This window comes from Scleropages formosus, chromosome 3 (assembly GCF_900964775.1).
Source record: "Scleropages formosus chromosome 3, fSclFor1.1, whole genome shotgun sequence".
Lineage (NCBI taxonomy): Eukaryota > Metazoa > Chordata > Actinopteri > Osteoglossiformes > Osteoglossidae > Scleropages > Scleropages formosus.
In genome coordinates, this window is record NC_041808.1 from 21,700,440 (window position 1) to 21,724,159 (window position 23,720).

Sequence of the window (23,720 nt, forward strand, 5' to 3'; positions counted from 1 at the left end):
AGTCCTCGTAAACTTATTGGTTTTGCTTTATCGCGTGAGGGATGAACGGACGAGCTGTGGACACAGTAGTCTTCTCCCCCCACCGTTACGAAGGTCGTTAGTTCCTTCTTAAGCCTTAAGGGGAGTTCTCGTGAATCAAACACGTAGTTACCATTCGTTTCATTGGTAAAACCTTTTATGCGTTGCTGGGCCCCAAAACTGGCACTCATCTATGCTAAAATATTGTAACGATCCGCGTTATCGGGAGTTGAGCGGGAAAATGGTTTTATTGTAAACAGTTGAATTGTGGGTAAAATGGAATTGTATTCAACCACCGGCGGGGAAACTCACAGGAAATAGAAGGGAGGTGAGTTGGCCAGTTTTAAAAAAACACTCTCGACCGTTACCGTTTTCCTTAGCCTACTCCACTCCATTTAAGTACTTTTTCTTTAAAATGACCAACAAGTGAAAGAAGTCAGTGTTCTACTGGAGGTGAAAAGGAAACAGATTCAAAAATGAAAAGTAAAATACTACAGCACAATATAATAAAGGTATCCCCAGTCAACTGGCCGTATACCCGACCAGGTGTCTGTAAACCGGGAGTAAACCTTTCTCATTTTAAATGGGAAAATATATATGTGTGCCTGGGCTTTACAAACATGGCCACATCCTCCCACAAACTCCCTCCAAACACTTAAAACAGTATTAACAGTCAAATAGTAATCAAAACACTAGGATGATAAAATAGGAAAAATAACCAAGAAGGAAAGTACACAAAATTAGTGCAGAAATTTTTCACTGAACTACTGTACAGTACAGGTAAATATACAAAAGACATACAATATACTTATATTGATGTACATTTATTCCTTTTGCAGATGTCTTTCTCCAAAATGATGCATATCTGAGAACAACACACAAAGTGCATTATACCAACATGAGATTTGGATGCAGACATGATTTCCGAGTACAGTCAATCTGTCACACTATTCTACTTACTTATATACTTAATGTGTCCTCAAAGATCTCAGGGTTTTCTCAGAAGGGGTACAGTGTAAATTGGTTAGCTTCTTATACAACTGCTGCTGCTCTAGTTAGCCAGTTTCGCTACATGAATAACCCCGAGTTGAACAACGATAACTATTATAACTGAGAACATATCTCGTGAGTTTGAAAAGATGTCACGAAGAATGTAGACAAGTTAGAGCATTGCTGTACGAAAACTGTTAAGGTCTTTCTTGAAAAACACCTCAATCCTCCTCCAAAGGTCCACCTGTGCTTCTGCGTGGTATTTTGGATCACCTCCAAATCCCACAATTTTTCCAACTGCATCGTGCATGGCAGAAGAACAAAGAGGCATATAGGGAACTTCCAGAAAGTGCCCTGCCTTTGGATATGTCACCACTTCACAGTTTTTCTTTCCATGATCCTTCAATCGTTTAAAAGCCTGTTTAGCAAAAAAACAGCTATTCCAGTTCCTGTCATCCTCAGAGGCTACAAGGAGGAAACTGCAGGTGGCTTTCTCAATAGGAATGATAGCTGCTTCATTTCCCTCTGCTGTGGGGTCAACGGCCTCCCTTCCCTCCAAGAGTCCAGATTTTGTGATGGTTATTTTGCTGGTGTTCACCATAATAGCAGGGATGACAGTGTCTCTGAAATGCAACGGATATACAGTATTTCCATTACAGCCATTAACACACACGGTGGCAGAGACACCAGGGAGGAATGATGCAATAGACAAGGCCAGATCCCCACTCTTTGAAAGTGACAGGACACCTACTCCAGGGCCTTTGACCTAGAGGTAAAAGAAAAAAAAAAGTTAACTTGCAACCAAAAAATAAAAAGTAACAATGTTTCTATTAGTTACATTTCATAACATCCCAAATATGACATGGACATTTATTATTTCAAAGTATCAAAGTAAAAACAGGTGTTAACATGTTTGCCAGACATGGGTGGTGCAAGACGACGTGGGTTCAATCCCTGCTCTGTCTGAAGTTTGCATGTTCTCCTCATGTCTGCATGAGTTTCAAACCGCAGTCCCAAGACATGCTGTTTATGTGGATTTGTGACTAGTCAGCCATAGAATGACAGTGACACAGAGAGTGTGTTCCACTCATATAAAGTGAAGTGACCCAGTGTAAGCAGTGCATCTAGTAGTGTAAGTCACCTTGGTGAATAAGGTGTGGGCTTACATAGTGTTCACTGGAAGTCACTTTGGAGAAAAGCATCTGCTAAATAAACTAATGTAAAAATGTCCCACAGACACTAAACCCTCTCCATGTACTATCCACCCAATTTCAATAACTGCTTGTCCTGAGCACGGCTGCAGTGAACCAGATCCTATCCCAGAAGCATTGGTGCAAGGCTGAGGGAAGGTACACCCTGGATGGAATGCCAGTCCATTGCAGCATAATCACACTCTCTCACCCACTTACAACCACCATCCACATAACCTGGCATATCACTGAACTGTGGGAGAAAACAGACAGGGATAACATGCAAACTGCACATATATTTTACAAGAAAAAACTGGATTTTGCACACTTCCCAACAGCTGAGCAGCACAGGACATTCAATTATTAATTTAACAGACACCTTTCTACAAAGCAATGTAAAAATTACTCATTTGCACTGTTTTTGCTGATTTCTGCAGTTTTTTTGCATTGAAAGTAATTATGAGGGTAGGTCCAAAAAACTGCTAATGTAACATTTGAAATAGATATACTTCAGATATCTGACACCTTTGTACAGAAACAACGAGTATTGCCGTTTGCAATCGTTATGTAATAGCAACAAAACAGCTGAATGAGTGCGGGTGGACAGAAAAGCAGTATCACAGAGTAATAAATTGAAGTAATTGTACCCGTTTTACTCAGGTTTGGCGACATTTTAGTAAAAATGGATGTTAGTTTTGGGGCTCATAACATACAATAGCTTTCTCAGGAGCCCATTACCTTCGTAAGGTGGGGGAATTTATACACGCACACTTTCTGAACCGCTTGTCCCAGACGGGGTCGGGGGGAACCGGAGCCTACCCGGCAACACAGGGCGTAAGGCCGGAGGGGAAGGGGACGCACCCAGGACGGGATGCCAGTCTGTCGCAAGGCACCCCAAGCGGGACTCGAACCCCAGACCCACTGGAGAGCAGGACCTGGTCCAACCCACTGCGCCCCCTTATATTTATTTATTTAATATATATTTATTTAATTTATATATATACACACACACACACACACACACACACACACACACACACACACGTAAAAGGAAAGCATATAGTAAAGCCTGAGAATCTTTATTTTATTCCCCCATTCTATAGGCAACTGTAATACAATTTGTAATATGTATGTAGTGCTCTCGTATTTTCTGAGACATGTCTGCAAATTAAATGTATATAAATAAATGTAAATACAGAGTGGTGCGCGAGCTCGGAACGAGCGCTCAGTAGCGCCCCTACTGGTAGCGACTAGGGATTTTTACTCTTACTAGAGATATACTGTTAGTTATAGTTAATCCGGGCTGGTGAAGTCACGTCTATGGTTATTTGGTGTAAACTAGTAGGGCTAAGTCCAGTGAGCTGTGTTTCAGCAGTACTCAGTCTGACTATATCCAGTATCTTTTTTAATTATTCTATGCAGTCTTTTTTGCGTGTCGCCGAGACATGATTAATTATGTCAACATAAAAAAAAAATATAACTTTGCCGAAGCATTCGCATGCATTTCCTCTACTCGTTTCTCTACACTGGCTTACAGTAGCTGTCCGGATCAAATTTAAGACCCTGGTTATTGCCTACAAATGCATCAACAGAAGTGCTCCCAGCTATTTACAAGACTTGATCATTCGCTACACCAGCCAGACCGCTACGCTCTTCCACATCCGCTCGCTTGGCGGTCCAGCCAACGAAAGTAAAGCGCGGAAGGTTCTCGGTTCTGGCTCCGCTGTGGTGGAACGACCTCCCCCTCTCACTCAGAACTGCTGAATCTTTGTCCACATTTAGGGTCTTAAAACTCACCTCTTCCAGACTCACTTCGTCCATATTCTCTTAAGACTTACTTAATCACACGTTTGTAGCTGATGCACAAAAATTGTAATTTTCTATGGATGTAAACGTAAACAAAAGGTGGTTTTTAATTCTCTGTGTGTGTCACAAACCTCCGGTCGGCTCCGCAGAAACTCTAGGGCTTCTTCGAAGTACTCCAGATCGAAGTGTGTGACGGATGCGGGCAAGTCATCGTATTTGTAATAAGCCAGACAGAAAACCACGAAACCCTTGTTGGCCAGCAGACTTCCTCGAACCTCCTGCAAACCGCCACCTAATGAGCACAGCTCAAGAACGCCGGGCAACGGATCTTCGGCTGGAACCAAAAAACAGACATGAATTTTTAACTGAACAAGCGCTAACACTACTTTTCAGTTATGCAAATTGTGTCGTATGGATGCCGGCGAGGATATTTCAGTTAACCGCAGAAGTTAACTTAACGTGCGAACTTCCGCCGTTCTTTTTCGGAGCGCTTAAGCCTTAAGACGAACCGGGCGGCACGAATAAAGTTCCTCGTATTCTTCCTACTTTCACAGGCAACCTGCGAACTCCCGGCACCATGAATCCCCTCTCATTCGTCTCTCTCGCCAACACGTGATGCCGATCCGAGGTGGAGAACACCTCCACATCCACCGCACACGGCTTTTGGACGTCCTTCTTCGACAGCTTCGTGTGAGGACTGTTAGGCTGCATGGACCAGAAGAGGCCCATCGGTTCAACCCCAGTGTAGCTTCCGCCCAGGGAGCGCGAGGTGCCCAAGTCCACAGCACCGCTGCGATCCGCCTCGTAGGTCGCGGCCGACGTGAAGAGCACGCCCCTGTCGTCCACCAGCCGCGCGCCCAGCTCCACGCGCTGCCGCGGGGCGAGCCCCTCCACTTTAATGTGCACCGGCTCGTCGAAGAGACACCGACGACTAGGGAGGATCTGCACGTGAACCTGCTGCCGCTTCATCGCAGCTGTTGCGTGAAAGAACGAGCTAAAGAGCAGACGCCTACTCCATTCCGAAGCTTTTAAATAGTGAGAAGCCATTTCGTGTTACGTCAAACGTGGGCGTGACTGCACAGCGTAATGCCGCGCGGTATTATGTCTTGTTTGTTGTGTTTTATTGCGTCCTTGTCGGGCTTGGTTGAGAGGAGCCCAGTGAGTGAGTTCGATGGGCGCGCGTGGTCTGCGAGACTGGTCTGAGTTGTTATTGTCGCTAGTTGCAAAGAAGACAGTAGTCCTTCTTCTTGTCCGTAACTTTAAGAAACTCCAATCCAAGTTTGGGATTGTCTAGAGTGGCCCCCTGTGCTCTTTCGGGTCATTGCATTATGTTCCGAGGTCGCCGCGGGAAGTGTTGTACTCTGATTGGTCCTGGTCGTTCGTCACGTGACATTGGATCGAGTATTTCGTTCTTCGCTGTTGCCCAAACATTCAGTGTGTGTGGCGAAGGATTTGCGGTGTTTGTATTTCTCTTTTGTGTTGTTAAACCAAAATATAACTCTAGTATAACAACACTAGAATTTGGCAGAAACAAAAGGTTGCCAGTAAGACAGCTACCAGGACACAATAAAACGGCCGAACTAAAGTCTCACTCTCCTTCCCCTAATCACTGTCACATGATCATCTATGCGGTGTTCTTGTCGACAGCACAAAAAAGTTGAAGTGATAAAGCACAGCATTTTCTGGGGAATATCACTGGAAATTGCTTTGCGATTAGAGTTACTATTAATTACTGCAAATTACACTACAATATGAATAGGTACAAATGTTTAACACACTGGTGCCTCACAGAACATTAATTTTGCATTTGAACTTGCTTCAATCCTGCTTGTTCTGTTCAGAATTCCCCTGTTCTCCCCATGTTAATGTGGGTTTCGTCCAATTACTCCGGTTTCATCCCAGTCAAGGGGAATGCATTAAAGGTTGACAGGGATGACTGAATTGCAGGACATCTATTTGTGTCTGTCTGAGTGAATGAGTATGTGATTCCCTTGCAATGAATTGGCTTCCTTGTCCAAGGTGTATCCTGCCTCATACACTGTATGTCAGGAAAGCCACTGGGCCTCTGTGATCCTGCACTGGACAACTGGTTACTTATAATGAAGAAATTAATGAATATTTTTAATTTTATATAGCTCATTTAAAACAGCTTCTTCAAGCATTTCACAAAAAAAGAAAGGTGGGGGTTACAACTCTGGAGCTCATGCTCATCAAGTTCATGCTCTGTAACTTTGAGAACATAACTGTTGAACAAAGGATAAATCTTCACGCAGCTACTCGTGTAATGTAATATGTTTTTTTTAAAAAAATGTTTGGAATTGTCAAGATTCGGATAAGCTTTTACGCCGCTACCATGATGTACACTGGTTCATATGGTAGAAAGTAAAACTGTAGTTAAGAATCACGCATCTGCATCTAAGTCTCTCTTTCTGCTAATGTAATACACACATTGTATATTCTATAAGATGTACGTCGCTTTGGGAAGAAGCATCTGCTAAATGAATAAATGTAAAAGAAATTTACAATAAATTGTATTTAGGAAATTACAGCAATGAGAATAATAATCCACCCATCATTAACATGTATCTGTCCAATGCTGGTTCATGGTGGTCTAGAGATCTATCTCTAAAGCACAGGGCTTGAGATAAGGAACTCTTTAGACAAGATACCAGTCTGCAGGGCAATCTCTCACACACACACTCACTCACACATACACAAATTAAGGGTCACCCAAAATAAAGAGAGGATCCCATAAATGCCCTCAGTTTGACTCATGTGGTTTCTCCAAGATAAGGGAGGGTAGAGAAGTGGTTCACTATTGGCTTCTGCTGTACATATCTTTATGTGTGTGGAAACCCGCACTGCGAACACTAGAACATCCACGGAGATAAGATCTAAAACCACAGTCCACAACCACACTGTGAAGCACCAGCAATAATCAGTGCGCCACTGTACCTTGTAGTACCATTTTAAGACTTGTACCAATTAACACAAATACCATTACTAGGCAATGATATTCAAAGTATCTAAAGAATAATACTATTAAACTGCAATAACACATTTTTTGTCCAAAGTAACATAATATTAAGTAGGAGGAGGCATTCAATCCTGGGTCCTTGGAGTGAAAGGCAGCAGCTCCCGTTAACCACTATCTCATGTTGCCCTTATTCTCATAATGGCTAGAGTTTATCGAGATTTAGATTACAAAGTGTACTTTATCTTACAAAGAAAAACATCTACATAATCTTAGTATAAGCACATTTATTTAAAGACATTGCAGCTTAAGGAAGAAGTTAAAAATTAAATTCACATGAAAATATTGAAGACTTCATTGAGACTGTTGTGCAATACAACAAAAGAGCAGTGGTATTCCCTGAGTTCTTTACACAGCCATATAAAACAATATAAAACACAAACATTAAAGTATAAAAATAGAAAATTAAACAATTTAAACAGATAACACGGTAGACCAGTAAGGCAGTAGGAGAAAACAATATAAAACACAAGTATAAAAATAGAAAATTGAATAATTTAAACAAAATAATACAGTAGCCCAGTAAGGCAGAAGGACAGACAATAAAAGACTTACAAATAAATAAAAGACAAGACAATAGTGTGTGTGTAATTAAATGTCTTATGTCTGCACTTGGGGGGTAAAAATCAGGCAGTGCTCAGCTGTTTCACAGCACTAGGGAAGAAGCTATTTTTCATCCTTGTGGTGTGTGAGTGAATTGTCCTGTACCCCCTGCCAGAGGGGAGCAGTTTCAAGAGGTGGTGTGTATGGTGAGTGGAGCCCCTGATCATTTTCAGACAGACAGATGTCTTCAACTCCCGGTAGCAGTGTGCCAATGATGTTTGGAGCCATTGGGATGACCCGTTGCAGAACCTTCTGGTCTTCTCTTGTGCAGCTGGTGTACCATGCTGTAATGCAGTACGTCAATACTCTCTCCATCTACACTGTACATCGATAGAAATTCGCAAGAAGATCCTGGGACAGTCTCCCTCTCCTCAGTCTTCTCAGGAAATAGAGGCGTTGTGCCTTTCCAATGACAGTGGACGTGTGTGTGGCCCAAGGGAAGTCCTCTGTTATGTTCACCCAAGAATTTGAAACTGTGGACTCTCCACAACTTGTCCATTTATGAGCACAGGACTGAGGTCAGTTTTCCTTTTCTTCCTGAAGTCTACTACTACAATGGGCACAATTATAGTTTTGAGGCAGGCAGGGACAACAGTGTTGGTCAAGGAGAGGTTAAAGATGCTGGTGAAAACTTCTGTCAGCAGTTGCGCAAAGTATATGATCTGGGACACCATCAGGACTAGCCACTTTCCTCAAATTGGTACTGCTCAGAACCCTTCTAACTTCATTAGCATCCAGTGTCAGCTGTTGGTGTTGATCAGCTGGCAGTGCAGGATTAACTGTTTCCATACTATTGTACACTTTGTCAACAGTCAGGGCTAATCTATAGCCTGCTGTGTCACCTGCCCTGTAAGCAACATTTCTTTGCTTGAGCAAACTCCTGGTCTTTTTATTGCTCTAGAGCAGGGGTCGGGAAGGTTAAGAGCCATTTGAGCCTGTTTCCCACCAAATAAAACCCATCTGAAGCTGCAAACCCAGTTTGATCCCTAAAATGAAGAAAACACAGCATATATAGTTTCATTACTTATGCTATGTATATAAAGACTATGATTTGTTACATTTATGAAATAAAGGAACTACAAAGAGAAAACGACTGACATTTTATTTCTAAATTATTTGTAACAACCAAATCAACAAATTTTTTTTTAACTTTTTTGAAAAAAAAAAAGACACTGGCACGTATAAGTTTATTTATCCCTTATTTGTGGATTTTTTTCAAAGAAATCAAAAGAGCAAACAAAAAAATACCAGTTTATTCTAAAGGTTGCCGTCATCGGTTGATTTCCTCAGTCGCGTAGCTACAGCAGTCATCCGCCAACCTGAATATAAAACATAACTACATCAGTTCAGGGTCCAATATAAAAATACACACACACACACACACACATTTTCAGAACCGCTTGTCCCATACGGGGTCACGGGGAACCGGAGCCTAACCCGGCAACTCAGGGCGTAAGGCTGGAGGGGGAGGGGACACACCCAGGACGGGACGCCAGTCCGCCGCAAGGCACCCCAAGCGGGACTCGAACCCCAGACCCACCGGAGAGCAGGACTGTGGTCCAACCCACTGCGCCACCGCACCCCCTCAATATAAAAATATATATTTGCAAAATAATAACTCATTAAATGATTTCGTTCACTTGGTTAGTGTGACTTCTGCTCCTGAACCTCACTGCACAGCTGATTAATATCAGGGCTGTAAGACGTCACTTTGACTTCACGCACGATTGCAAGCTGTCATCCGTGAGGGGGTCAAAAGTTCTAAGACAAGTCACTTGCCAGGCGGCGACAGGTGACGCATACAATGGTATCAACCAATACAGAGCTGGGACGCAAATTTTGATCGACAAAATATTACAATGTTTTATTTTAATGCTACAAGATCACCTTAATCTCCAAAATAATAACTACTACATTGATAAAACTAACTAAATAACAAAATAATTTAAATAAAATAGCCATTTATTCACATTATTTTTTCAAAGCCGCGGGGAGCCACGGCAGAGGGATGAAAGAGCCGCATGCGGCTCCGGAGCCGCGGGTTGCCGACCCCTGTTCTAGAGAGTTGTTTTCAGCAAATACACTCCACTCTGTGCGCTCAAAACAGTCCTGTAGCTGTAACATTGTGTTGATCCTGTTAATGAGTAGCTTGTAAGGTGGCAACATTAACAAGGAAAGATGGTTAGACCGTCCTAGATGCGGACAGGGCACGGCCTTGTATCCATTATCAAAATTTGTGTAAACATGCCATGGTACAGTCTGTTCTTACCCCTTTTTGAGCATTTAACATTTTGGTGGAATTCTGGAAAAACTGACCTGAGGTTTGACTGATTGAAATACCCTGCTACAATAAAGACTCTTTCCAGGGAGATGGAAAGGCCTGCACTTCACTGTAATATATTCCAAATCAGGAGTGCAGAGTCTGTCCGTGGTGATTGCATTCGTGCACCAAGCGTTGGTCGCGTATGTACAAAGTCCGCCACTCCTGTTCTCTCGCCGTCAGCAGCAGTCCCGCGGAACAACATGGGGCCTGTTAACTCCACTAAGTTTCTACTGGAATAGTAGCCCAAGCTAATCCGGGTGGTGTCATGATCTCCACTGGTATTTGTTTACAGTCAAAACTCGAGATGACTGCATGTAGTACCAATATCGGGAGATCAAAACCGCTACACATTAAGCGTGCTGCAACTTTACCATCCAAAATAAACAACAAAAGAAAGAACACAAACAAAGACAGAGAACTTTTAGAAAAGTATCAAGCCGCTGCGTCCATGTGCACCGCCATTTTACAAAAGACTGTTTAAAGTTTTGGTCAAGCAAAAATAAAAATATTAAGACAATTAATTTTCTACTGAAGTTGTTTAATATAAGATATCACACTGAGAAAGCATTAAATATGCATCCGCACTGTCATTCGTTCACTTAGTTCGCCCTCATAAAGTTGGGGATGTAGCTGTCCAGAGACTATCCAGAGTTGACCCCATCACGGTACAAGTTTATCTCCACATCCAGCATCTTCCAGGTTTGTCTCTCATGCTTCAAGTTGGTAGTATCCCTGGATATTCTCAATCCTCATGGGAGCCCAATGTGCTCCACTTTCTTCTGGAGGGTCTCCTTGAGCCCTGCATCTGTCTTCAGCAAGATCAACTTCTCCTTGTGGTTCTCCTGGAAGAACTCCTTGTGGTTCTTGATCTCTATTAGCTGGACCTTGCACTACATAGTCAGAAACAAGGACTCAAAGCTAGTCATTACAGTCAACATTTCATCATATGATCCTTTGTAATTTTCAGCGCTTACTGAGAAAATGCAGTTTGCAGTGGAGAAGATAAATAACTGTTTCTGAAGATGACATATCTGGGAAATAGAAGACACAAGAAATGTTCCTCAGATGTAACACCGGCAGGTAAAAAAGCAAAAAAATTATACAAGTTAACCTACATTTATTTTGGAATAACACATTTCAGACTGTGTAACAGCTCTTACTGGCTAACTCACTGAGGCCAGCAGTACCATGCAGTTAAAGCACACAGGCTGAAACCGCTTGTCCCAGGCAGAGTTGCGGCGAACCGGAACCTAACCCGGCAACACAGGGAGCAAGGCTGAAGGGGGAGGGAACACACCCCAGACGGGATGCCAGTCCGTCACAAGGCACCCAAAGTAGGACTCGAACCCCAGATCCCCCTGAGTGCAGGACCCTGCCAAGCCCACTGTGCCACCACACCCTCCGCAGTTAAAGCAACTTGGGCTTAAATAATAAATCAGAGTGCATGTGTGTTGACTGCAACATTTTGTACAGTCCTTGGAAAGTAAATATTCATAAGTCTCTGAAAAAAATCTGAACTGGCATCTCAGAACTGGCTTTCATTGCTGCCATCAAACACAATTGAAACAAAATTACTTGGAATCTGAAAACAATTAGTATTATAATTGTTATTCACCTGATGCCTCTTTCCAAGCAAATTTAAGTTTATATACTTAAAGATTAAGTTTATAGAGTATAATACTTACAATTATTTGCCCATTTTGACAGAGGTTTAATTTTTCCTGGATCAATTTAGGGTTAGTAAATTAATCAAAAGTCTTACAGCCAGAATGAGGATTCAAATCTGGGCCCTTTCATTTCAAGGTGCTGGCACAAACCTATTACTGCCCCGTGGTAGGCATGCAGCTGTAAGTTTGTAATTATGGCAGTACTATCCTATGTTGGATATTAATATTATCAAGGCATAGCTTAAAATGCTGGGTCACTTGAAAGAATATTGCTCAGAGTTTTTAGTATAACTCACGTCTGCAGATTAGTCCTCAGTTGGGAGGCTGAGTCGAAGTAATCTGTCAGCTTGTCAATTTGTGCTTTGAGTCTATGGACTAAAAAGGAACAGACTGCAGTTAAAAGGGCATTTCCAATCCCAATCTGAAAATCCCTTCCCAAGTCCTTACACTTCATGTAGTAAGAATTTTGTCTAGGTAACTCTTCGATTGTAGTAACACTATTTTCTGTTGGATACTTCTCTAAGCATAACTGACCTCTGGCAGATTTGTCTTCGGTTTGGTGCTCGAGCTTGACTGTGGAAGTAACTTGCTGAGTGATGTCACCTCATCGGAGCTCTCTGGGACATCCTTTATGGGGTCATTATCCTCAGTAGGTGGCTTTAGCAAGCATTTCTTGATCCAGGGATGGTGCAGAGCCTGGCTGAGGGTCATGCGTCGTGATGGATCCAAATCGAGACACTGTTTCATGAAATCGAGAAAGAGGGTGCTGTCTTGTCTGTTGATAGCCTTCAGGATGGTCTCCATCTCTGCAAGCCGGGCCTGGGCCTGGTCACGCTCCCTGTGCACCATTTCCACCAGCAAGCTCTTCTCATTGATGGACAGTGCAATGCAATGCAGCTCATTCTTCAGGATGGTGGTCCAAGCCTCTGATACACCCAGCTGCTGGCAGAGAGTGTGGACAGACAGGCCTGCCTCCTCAACAGTGGGTTTCTCCTGCTGCCAGTATTCACGCTCCTGCTGCAGTATACGCTCAGCAATGCCCATGGCCTCATTGCTGCGCTCCTGTTTCTGCAGAGCAGCTGCCAGCTGTGCTCGTGCTGCCTCTAACTCTACCTCCAGCATCTCCCGAGCTTTTCTCTCTTGCTCCAACTTGGATGTGAGAGCATTTAATTGTTCAGTGTACTCCGAAACAACTTTAGCCAGTTCCTCCCCGCTCAGCTTTAGCCGTCTCCTGGTGTCCTCCAGCAAATCCCGGAGTGTCTCACCCTCACCGGAGGGTTGGCCATCTTCCTGACGGCTGTAAGTAGGAGCCTGCTTCAGTTTTGCCTGAAGTGTGCAGCCAGAAAGAATAATGAAATGCCAGTCATTAACATTCACCCTCATATGGTATAATCTAGCCTTATTCCAAATCCTTCCAAATAAAAATATAGTTTACAGTGGAGAAGTAAAGCAACTGTTATTTTAAAGGTTGACATATGTATTGTAAGGTAGGTAACAGAAAAACTCGGTAAAGAGCAAGATTCCTGAAGTATAATCCTGGAATGATTCATTTTCTAGATCCCTGTGAAGAGTTTGTAACATTAGTACTGGAAAAGATTTAAATGAGGAAATCAACAACTTCAGTGAGCCATTCAAGGTAAGACAAACAATTGAAGATGCAGAATTGCTTTCTGAAAGTGTAATTACACTTTTACGCTTTGTGGTTTCTTCTTGTTCTTGAGGTGAGCTCATGTTAATTTGCCGTTGACCAGTCTAAAACTCTGATTATGCCCACTCCACAAAGCAGGTTAATCTACTTTTATCTTGGTTTCCACTGCCCATCCATGTAAATTATACTAGGAAGCCTAGGACTGCTTCACAAAGGTTTGCTGATTTTCCAATAGTTTGCACAGCTAATATTTCTCAAGTCAACAGAACTCAATTCCAAATCACATGTACCTAGGTCATTCTTTTATATAATTCTCTTGCTCAAGTGCCAGCTTCCCCTCTTCCTGATTAAATACACTTATTCTATTTAAATCAATGGGGGGTGCAGTGGCGCAGTGGGTTGAACCAGGTCCTGCTCTCTGGTCGGTCTGGGGTTTGAGTCCCGCTTGGGGTACCTTGCAGCGGACTGGCGTCCCAGTGTGTCCCCCTCTGGCCTTACGCCCTGTGTTACCGGGTAGGCGCTGGTTCCCCGCGACCCCGTCTGGGACAAGCGGTTCAGAAAATATGTGTGTGTGTGTGTGTATTTAAATCAACATTTATCAAATTCATTTGTTAGAAGAAATATCCTGAAGCTCAAGATCTTATTGCAATGCTAAAAATTAGTGTGACACATATATCACTGAAACCATTTCCTGTGTTCATGTTTACATAGTTTGCACCACACAAATGTAGAACAAAATACTCTCAAATCTGTGTAACAGTACACGACATATGTAGTGTAGTTAGCTACATTATTTTCACCACTGTAATGCACTTAAAGCATCTTCCATAACAGATTGCAGAGAATGTGAATACTGACAATTCACAACATTTCAGCCCTGAGAAAATATTTAGAAAATATCTAAACTCATATTTAGATGATGCTTTTCTTCAAAACAACTTACAGTGTTAAGGTGCTTACAATTATTTACCCAGCTGTACAGCTGGGTAATTTTACAGGAACTGTAGTATGAAAACCTTTCTCGAGGATAATACAGCTGGAATTCAAACCTGCAGCCTTGAGGTCTAAAGGCAGCAGGGCTAAACACTATGCTACTGTCTATCCCATCATGTTTCGTTACATGTAATTTCACACATACTTTGCTTCTCTACATCATGCACAATGCACAATTTAGACAGTACTTCCTATTTGAAAACTATTTGTATCATAATTGTTGATTTTGATGATTTATGACTGATTTTGTCCAAGGCGGTATACAATGTTAAGTTTTTACACTGTGCTACTTAGTTGTTTAGCAACTTAGGGTCAGCACCTTACTCAAAAGTATTACAACAGGGACCAGGATTCAAACTGAGGTCCTTCAATTGCAAGGCTATGGCACCAGCTGTACCATGAGCAAGTTAAGCATGTGCAAGTTTGACTCACTAATTCTGACAACTGGATCCTCAGGTGAACATTTCCATTAGCATCACTCACCTCTGCCAGATTGGTCTGTTTGGAAGCCAAGCTCAAGGGTAGAGCTAATTTGTCAACTGAAGGTATATAATCTGAGCTCTCTGGGATCTCCTTCATGAGACCACTATCCACACAGGGGGGCTTTATCAAGCCATTTTTGAGCCAAGGGTGATGCAGGGCCTGGAGGGGGGTCATGCGCAATGATGGGTCCCACTCCAGACACTGCTTCAAAAACTCTAAGAACATGAGGTCATCACAGCCTTTGAGAACCGTCTTCCACTCCTTGGTCCCTGGGGGCCCTCGAACTTCTCCACCACATGACCGTCCTGCATTCAGCACTACTGAGCCATCTGGTAGAGTGCTAACTTTACAGTAACGGGGATAACCTTTGGGACTTATAAAATTTTTGGCTCTTTTGGATACATTCAAAACCTTCTGAGGTGGCATACCCAGCAGCTCAATAATACATGCGAGTTGGTCCCCTTCATCTTCTCCAGGGAACAGAGGGTACCCAGTGAGTAATTCCACTAAAATGCACCCAAAACTCCACATATCGATGGGCATACCATAGCGTGATCCCAGGATGACTTCTGGAGCACGGTAGAAGCGTGTCTGAATGTAAGTGTAAATCTGCTGGTGCTCATAACAGCTTGTACTAAAATCTATTACTTTAATTCCGGCACGACCTTGCTGCTTGATCATGATGTTTTCAGGTTTGAGGTCACAATGGATGATCTGGTTCTTGTGTAATGACACGAGACACTGCAAAATTGAATGTGCAAACTTGCGCACTTGTAGTAGGCTGGACCCCTGGAATTTGTTGCTTTTGATAAGCTCATAGAGGTTCATGTTTAGCAACTCGAAGGTTATACACACATGGTTGCGGAATGTGAAATGTTCCAACATGTGAATGACATTCATTTTGTTATCCTTGTCCTGCTTGCGAAGGTGCTGCAGGATCCGTATCTCCTCTGCCGCCTGCCGATGGAAGCGCTTCTTGTTTCTCACCATTTTGATTGCCACTTGTTGGTGTGTTTTGTGGTCATAAACCTGCACCACCTGGCCAAAGGTGCCTGTGCCAATGATCTTCAGTACCTCGTAGCGATAAGCAAGATGATCATGTGGCACAAAGATATAGGAGCCCTGGTCATCATCATAGCCACAGTTGTTTGAAGCCCCCAAAACACCTGGTCGTTTCTTGGCATTTTGACCAACAAAGAAGATCTTTGAATAATTGAAGATCTCACGGTGTTCAAACTGTGTCAGTTTAGTCTTGTAATGTTTCAGAGCCTGTGCAGGGGTCATGTATGCAGCCCTGAACTTGCGGTCACATGATATAGTAGTAGAGGCACAGCAGCCCAGTTGAGGGAGAGCGCTCTTCTGGTGTTTGCCTTGTGTTGGAAGGCTGGTCTGGTTCACTGGGGCCAGTCCATTTTGCTGTGCCCTCAGCACTGTATGCTCACCGGTGTTTTCAAACATCTGCTGAACTTGGACCCGCTGTTGTTTCTCACCATGCAAGGGGCTGTTTGTTACGTGCTTAGAGGCTACAGGCTGAAAAAAAAATGACATTTAAAAGGAAATGCACAATACCTCTTTACAAAGAAACATAACTACAACATCTGAATAATTTATAGCAGCATGGAGGCACAGCAGGTAGCACTGGAGCTTCACAATGCTTGAGCTGTGCATTAGGGTATGGTTCTAAATTAATCTCATTTCCTGTGAAGCTTCCATGTTCTTTCCTTGTTTGCATTAATTTCATTCCGGTGTTCCAGTTTCCTCCCAGATTTTAAGAAATGCATTTCAGGTGAATAAATTGGCTGTAGTGCGTGATTATGTGAGTGACTATATGCGATTGTATTCCAGGGTGTACCATGCCTTGATCTTTATGTTTCCAGAATAGACTCCAGACCACCGCACCACTGCATTAGAACAAGCAGTTATTGATAATATGCGATTAATTTGAATAATTTTGTTTCAGATTTTAAGAAAATCAAAAAACCAACTCTTCAAGGCGATGTCACATCTCCTAAACAGGATGCAAACTTGTACTTACATAAAATAAACATTCCGCATTGTGAATTAAATGTATTGCATTAATCAAAACAAGTTTGCAGGGAGAATATACTGAGAATAAATTTAACTGAAATGGCTAAAATTATTTTAAAGCAGCATTAGCATTAATTTGTACAATTTTAAAGTTGATGATAGACATTTAAATATCATTTATTAGTGTACTGTTGTTATTTTTAAAACTTTGTTTAGTACAGTTTCATTATTTTTTGTAGAAAAAGAAAAATCTTACCTTTTGAATTTTTAACTTCTGGCTGTCCATTATTTTGAAAACCGAAAGAATAGCAACAGAATAACTGACTTTCTTAAAGATATAAACTGCTGAAAACAATATTTTTTTAAAGATGTAGTACTTTTATATTTGAGATTATCTTTTTTTTGCTTATCTGACACAAAAATGTCATACTACACATATAAAACATATGGGCATGTTATGAAAGAAACAGTTTGTGTGTCACTATGGTAATTCCCACATATTCGTTACACCACTGTCATGGCAACACCCTGGGGATTTTTATTCTAAGTTTAAAAACAGGTGTATCAAGATGTACATACCACCAAATGTTCAAACATTTAATTTATGTTTAACTCTATCTAGATTATTTCAAATACTTTTTGTTCCTGAATATACAAGTTTTTCAATTTTCAGACCATGTGAGGTTTAAACAATTAATTTGGAGTTACGCAATTCTGAACCTGTCTTAAAAACCACGCAAGTACAAGATACCAAATAAATAGAGTTAGTTTTATTACTTGCACCGGATGTTAAATACCTTGTTAAGCGCCAATGAGTTGATGTCCACTCAGGGCAGCCACATATATGTAAGCTCTTCCAAAACTTTTTGAGTTCCCTTTGTGTCCTTAGGATCAGATCCATCCAGTTTTGTTTAGACTTGACTTCATCCTTCTTGTTACTGCTTTTCCTCCAACTTTTCCAAACACTATTGTCATTTCAAGACAATACAGTCTTTTTTTAGTGTGATCAAAGAATGATAACCCCAGTCTTGTGCTTTGTCCTTCCAGTTCTGAAACTTCGGCCTTGATTTGCTCTAAGATCTATCTGTTTTCCTGCCCTTCCAAAATACATATTTAAAAGTCTCTTCCAGCACCATAGTTCAGCAGTGTCTATGTGTTTCATGTTCTGTCATTTCAGTATCCAGCTTTCACATCCATAGCATTATAGAAAATACTGCTTAAAAAAATACACATGAGGATCTTTCATACCTTGTTCACTGCAGCTGCATCAAGTCCTAGAACTAAGCAGATCTCTTAACTCTTACATCCCTTGTTAAGCAAATGTTTCCAAAGACTTCTGTATCATCCTCAACAGTAAAGTCTGATATTGTTCAATTTTTAATGATTTTATTTAGGCTTAACTGTAGTCTTATTTTTTTCAGCTACTGCTTTGACATTTTTAAATAGGATTATACTTTAAAGTTCTATTTCATTACCTTCTGTTAGTGTGGTACTGTTGGCATGATAAAATTCATTGACATCCCTTCCACCAGTTTTGAATCCATATTTCTCCTCTTCTACTTTGGCTTCTGTAAAATATATCCATAATGTAAACAAATACGGAGAAAATGTGAATGCAGGTCTTAGTCCTTTATCAGTTTGGAAACCCTTCTATTTTTATCATGTTCTGTTTTCAACAGTGATCCCTTGTCCATTGTACAAATTCTTCAGAATGATGAGATGTACATCCATTTTTCTGATCAAATTTCATATTTAACATGAGTGACACAGTTAAAGGCTTTGCGATTGTCAATTAATCAGACCTTAGTTTAACTGAAGATCACACAGTGCTGGAACTGTGTGAGCTTAGGGCTTGTACTTGAAATGCTTCATGGCCTGCACAGGGGTCATGGACATGCTTGAACATAGAAGAAACTGAGCAGGTGGAGCTGTCCTGCTGAGAGAGAGCACTATTCAGTTGTGTGCCCTGTGCTGGAAAGCCAGACCATCTCACTCTGGGCACTTCTTTCCTGCTATTGCCAAGGATTTATTGACTGTCTCTTCTTCAATCTGGCCAAGTGAAATACTCTGGTTAAATTAGTTCAACAGTGGAGTAGGACAGAGTCAACTCATCAGAAATAGTCATCTAGGCACCTTGTCACTTCCTCAAAGAATGGCTTAAACCCATGCAGGTAGAAGGGGAGACCTGGGCCCAGACATGCAACATCCTGTAGGCATATAGGCTACTTTTGTTCTGTCTGCCTACAGCAGCCCAATTCTGGAGCACACAAGAGGATTCAGTGGCCAACCCTAAGACAGGATACAAAAGAATATGTATTGTGGTTCTCAGTATTTACGCAATCCAGGTTTCCCAGAGAACCTGCTGCTGAACTATCTGAGCCACTTCTCATTCCACACAAACCACGGGCACAGATCTCTCACAAACCTCTTACAAACAACTACACCACTTGTACTGGCAATTAGTGAATCAAGATACTAGGCAAACACTACAAAGGAGACCTGAGACACAGGTTCATTAATACATTATGAGTCCTTAATTTAAACTGCATTGGCATGTATTACCTTTACCCTTAGCTTGCACAAATACACTTTTGATTGTCCGAAATGTTATTAGGAAGGATGCTTTAGAGAATTCTAGGTACTGTGCAAAGGAATTGTGTTTTAGGGTTTTTTTTTTTTGGAACAATTCACTTCCAACTTTAAAGTCAGCTTCCTTCTACCCAATTAATTAAATGTCCTTATTATACGCATTTAAATAAAGAATTAGTCTTGAGAATATGTATTGTGGTTGCAGATTTTTATATTCATACAATTAGTTAACACATTCTTAAAGTGACATCACTTTAGATATACACTTCATCTATATGGGCCACCTGTAGTGTAGTGGTTACAGCTGCTGGCTTTGGACTTCATTGCAGCTTTGAATCCCACCTCCAGCTGTAGTACCTTTGAGCAAGGTACTTACCCTAAATTGCTCTGGTAAAATCACCCGGCTGTATCATGGGTAAATAATAATTGTAAGTAGCTTAACACTCTAAGTCACTTTGGAGACTAAATGAATAAATGTAATATATCTTGGTAATTTTTAGTGGAGCACAACATGGGATTTAAATCTGCAACCTGTAAGTTCAAAGGCAGCTGCTCTGAGTACTAAACTACCTGCTGCCCATCTTTCTGCAAACTTAGTGTTAATGAGACCTGCATATCATTAAAATCATCTGCAATAAATGTCCTTGTCTACCCTGGCTTTCAGAAAACATGACTTAACATACAATCCCATGTATCGGAACAAGGCAATGGTAAACATCCACCATGAATCCACTATACTCCCTTACCATGACAACCATGTAACTAGTCACTATAAGACAAATTCAGCTCTACAGCATTTGCTTTAACCTCCTTCTTTATTCCCTTTTGTATAATCAGTGATGCACACTACAGAAGTGAGGGATGGAAGGGCTCTGAAATAGCATTCACATTATTTTTCAGTAGTAAAATCCAGTTAAAGTGAGCTGGTTTTCATAAAATATTCATCAAACAAATACTGACAGTTTACAGAATTTCACAAAGTCAAGAGAATGGAAATAAGCATAAAAATTACTGGAACCGACAATTTGTTTTTAACCCTACAATTGGAGACCATTTCTATAAGCTTATTTTGTATTGGATAGTCAATCATACTAAACATGTACAATTTCAGCTGAGACGTTTCTGGCAAAACTGTTCTCTACTGTAGATTTTTATTAGGATCACTTACCTCTTCCGGGGGGGCACGGTGACGCAGTGGGTTTGGCCAGGGCCTGCTGTGTGGCGGGTCTGGGGTTCAAGTCCTACTTGAGATGCCTTGCAGCAGACTGGTGTCCTGTGTGGGGGGTGTCTCCTCCCCTTCCAGCCTTGCGCCGTATGTTGCCACAGGGTTAGGCTCCAGTTTGCTGTGACCCTGCTTGGGACAAACGGTTGTAGACGGTGTGTGTACCTCTTCCAGATTAGTCCTCAGTTTAGAGGCCATAATCAATGAGCAACAATGTCAGCCATAGGGTCATTGTCTCTAGAAAGTCTTGATACAACAGTTCAGCCAGGGGTGGTGCAGGGCCTGCAGGGCAGTCATGCGCAGTGACGGGTCCCACTCCAGACACTGCTTCAGAAACTCTAAGAACAGGGGATCATCACACCCTTTGAGAGCTGCTGTCCACTTCTTGCTTCCCGGGGGCCCGCGGACTTTTCCTCCACTTGACCGTCCTGCATTCAGAATTACTGAGCCATCCGGTAGACTGGTAGCTTTACAATACCAGGGATAACCTGTGGGGCTTATAAAATGTTGGACTCTTTTGGATACATCCAGAAGCTTCTGAGGTGGCATACCCAGCAGCTCAATAATACATGCGAGTTGGTCCTCTTCATCTTCTCCAGGGAACAGAGGGTACCCAGTGAGTAATTCCACTAAAATGCACCCAAAACTCCACATATCGATGGGCATACCATAGCGTGATCCCAGGATGACTTCTGGAGCACGGTAGAAGCGGGACTGAATGTAAGTGTAAATCTGCTGGTGCTCATAGCAACTAGTACCAAAATCTATCACTTTAATTCCGGCACGACCTTGCTGCTTGATCATGATGTTTTCAGGTTTGAGGTCACAATGGATGATCTGGTTCTTGTGTAATGACACGAGACACTGCAAAATTGAATGTGCAAACTTGCGCACTTGTAGTAGGCTGGACCCCTGGAATTTGTTGTTTTTGATGAACTCATAGAGGTTCATGCTTAGCAACTCGAAAGTTATACACACATGGTTGCGGAATGTGAAATGTTCCAACATGTGTATGACATTCATTTTGTTATCCTTGTCCTGCTTGCGAAGGTGCTGCAGGATCCGTATTTCTTCAGCTACCAGTCGATGAAATCGTTTCTTGTTCCGCACCATTTTGATTGCCACCTGCTGGTGTGTTTTGTGGTCATATACCCGTACAACTTGGCCAAAGGTGCCTGTGCCAATGACTTTGAGTACCTCATAGCGATAAGCAAGATGATCATGTGGCACAAAGATATAGGAGCCCTGGTCATCATCATAGCCACAGTTGTTTGAAGCTCCAAAAACACCTGGTCGTTTCTTGGCATTTTGACCTACAAAGAAGATCTTGCTGTAACTGAAAATTTCACGATGTTCAAATTGTGTCATCTTAGGCTTGTAATGTTTCATAGCCTGAACAGGGGTCATATGGGCTGGCTTCAGTTTGCAGTCAGGTGATATAGAGGAGGCAGACCAGCTCAGCTGAGGGAGAGCACTCTTCTGTTTCAGCTCTGCCCTTAGCAGCATACACTCATTGGTGTTATCTTCAAACATCTGCTGAACTTGGACCCATTGCTGCTTTCCAGCATGCAAGTTGTTGTTTGTTATGTGCTTGGAGCCTACAGGCTGAAAGAATAAAGATGGCAGTTGGAAGGGAATTTCCAAAACCTGTTTATAAAATGAAATATAAGCACAAAATTTTAATACTAACTCAGTTCAATACATTGCATTCATTACAACACATGTGAAGTACAACATTCAAATGGTATTATTATGTGTTCTGTTCTAACGTATAGTTACTTGAACAGCCAAAACTGTCAAATAACATTTGTCTAAACGTTAATTGGTAGAATTTAATTGATATTAACATTCCGCATTCATTTCAAAACTTTATTGTATTTAGTTTGATCATTTGTACTGAAGAAACAAGGAAACACATACCTTTTGAATATTTAGCTTCTGGCTATCCATTATTTTCAAAAAGAAAAGAATAGTGACAAAAACGTTCTTCTAAGAGATATTTGAACTGCTGAAAATAAGAAAACCTTAAATTTATTTTTTCAAGATTACTGAAAGATTGTTACTTTACTACAAGACCTGAGAATTTAGTCTTGTTTATCTATCCCCAAATTTTCATACTATACAAATACAACCTAGGTGTGTAGACATTTGAAGTGTCACTATGGTAATTTCCATGTTTGTTACATCACTACCATGGCAACTCTAAATTAAATACCTTGTTGTTCTTGTTGTTAAGTGCTACTGAGTTGATGTGGACTTTTAGGAACAAAATAAATGGAGTACCTCCGGAATGAGGTGTGAATGTGTTGCACTTGTGTCCTTACATTGAATGAGGTTCTGCTATTGTTGCTGTGATTGAGTCTATCCATCTTGTTACTGGTTTGTAGTGGAAGTTTGATCTGTTTTGTAATTTTGTATTTTACATGCATTATATTTTTAAGAGTGGTTTCTAGTGGCTCTACCTGCTGAGTTTCTTCTATGTTCAAGCATATCTGTGACCCCTGTGCAGGTCACAAAGCATTGCAAGTACAAGCTTAAGTCCACACAGTTCCAACACTGTGAGATCTTCAGTTAAACTATGGTCTGACTAACTGACAACCGCAAAGCCTTTAACTGTCTGACCCATGTTAAATATGGAATTTGCTCATGACAATGGATGTACATTTCATCATTCTGAAGAATTTGTACAATGGATAGGGGTTCATTGTTAAAAATAGAACATCCCAGAACCTGGCCATACACACAACATTGGCATTAATGACACTCAGCTCTTCTGGATGGTTGCATTCCTAAAGTACAGTGCTGGGAAAGCAGGCCAAGAGATCTGTTACCTAGCCTATGCCCTGGAGTAACTTGCCAATGACAATGCAGTCAGCTTGAAAGATGTGAACACCGAGATTATCAAGCTGCACGCTGTAGCCATGCAGAACCAGCTTGCCCTGGACTACCTACTGGCCGACCAGGGTGGCATGTGTGCTGTGATGGGCTCCGAGTGTTGCACGTTCATCTCTGATTATTCTCAACACATCAGTTCCGTAGCTGATCACATCCGAGAGACTGGGATGCACTTCTGTAAATATGACAAGAACAAGTTCAAGGGCCTGTTTGACTGAACCACTGACCCAT

General features: G+C 41.7%; 4 protein-coding genes across 5 annotated transcripts; all 4 read right to left on the minus strand.

The window, feature by feature from the left end:
* Positions 1-826: 826 nt before the first annotated feature.
* LOC108934943 (acyl-coenzyme A thioesterase 1-like) lies at positions 827-5,329 on the minus strand. The gene is made up of 3 exons (XM_018753177.2): positions 4,514-5,329; positions 4,136-4,338; positions 827-1,774 (listed from the first exon to the last, which is right to left on the minus strand). The coding sequence occupies exons 1-3, from the start codon at positions 5,049-5,051 to the stop codon at positions 1,181-1,183; spliced, it is 1,335 nt and encodes a 444-aa protein (XP_018608693.2). The 5' UTR covers positions 5,052-5,329; the 3' UTR covers positions 827-1,180.
* Positions 5,330-11,761: 6,432 nt separating this feature from the next.
* LOC108935100 (envoplakin-like) lies at positions 11,762-13,151 on the minus strand. The gene is made up of 2 exons (XM_018753391.2): positions 12,166-13,151; positions 11,762-12,006 (listed from the first exon to the last, which is right to left on the minus strand). The coding sequence occupies exons 1-2, from the start codon at positions 13,012-13,014 to the stop codon at positions 11,974-11,976; spliced, it is 882 nt and encodes a 293-aa protein (XP_018608907.1). The 5' UTR covers positions 13,015-13,151; the 3' UTR covers positions 11,762-11,973.
* Positions 13,152-14,532: 1,381 nt separating this feature from the next.
* On the minus strand, positions 14,533-17,380 carry LOC108935094 (dual specificity tyrosine-phosphorylation-regulated kinase 2-like). 2 transcript variants are annotated; one of them, XM_018753377.1, is made up of 2 exons: positions 17,366-17,380; positions 14,533-16,270 (listed from the first exon to the last, which is right to left on the minus strand). In XM_018753377.1, the coding sequence occupies exons 1-2, from the start codon at positions 17,378-17,380 to the stop codon at positions 14,606-14,608; spliced, it is 1,680 nt and encodes a 559-aa protein (XP_018608893.1). In that variant the 3' UTR covers positions 14,533-14,605. The 2 variants fall into 2 exon arrangements, with proteins under 2 accessions (XP_018608893.1, XP_018608891.1); XM_018753375.1 differs by lacking the exon at positions 17,366-17,380 and having other exon boundaries at positions 14,533-16,339.
* Positions 17,381-20,684: 3,304 nt separating this feature from the next.
* On the minus strand, positions 20,685-22,669 carry LOC108935089 (dual specificity tyrosine-phosphorylation-regulated kinase 2-like). The gene is made up of 2 exons (XM_018753370.2): positions 22,515-22,669; positions 20,685-22,241 (listed from the first exon to the last, which is right to left on the minus strand). The coding sequence occupies exons 1-2, from the start codon at positions 22,542-22,544 to the stop codon at positions 20,832-20,834; spliced, it is 1,440 nt and encodes a 479-aa protein (XP_018608886.2). The 5' UTR covers positions 22,545-22,669; the 3' UTR covers positions 20,685-20,831.
* Positions 22,670-23,720: the final 1,051 nt, after the last annotated feature.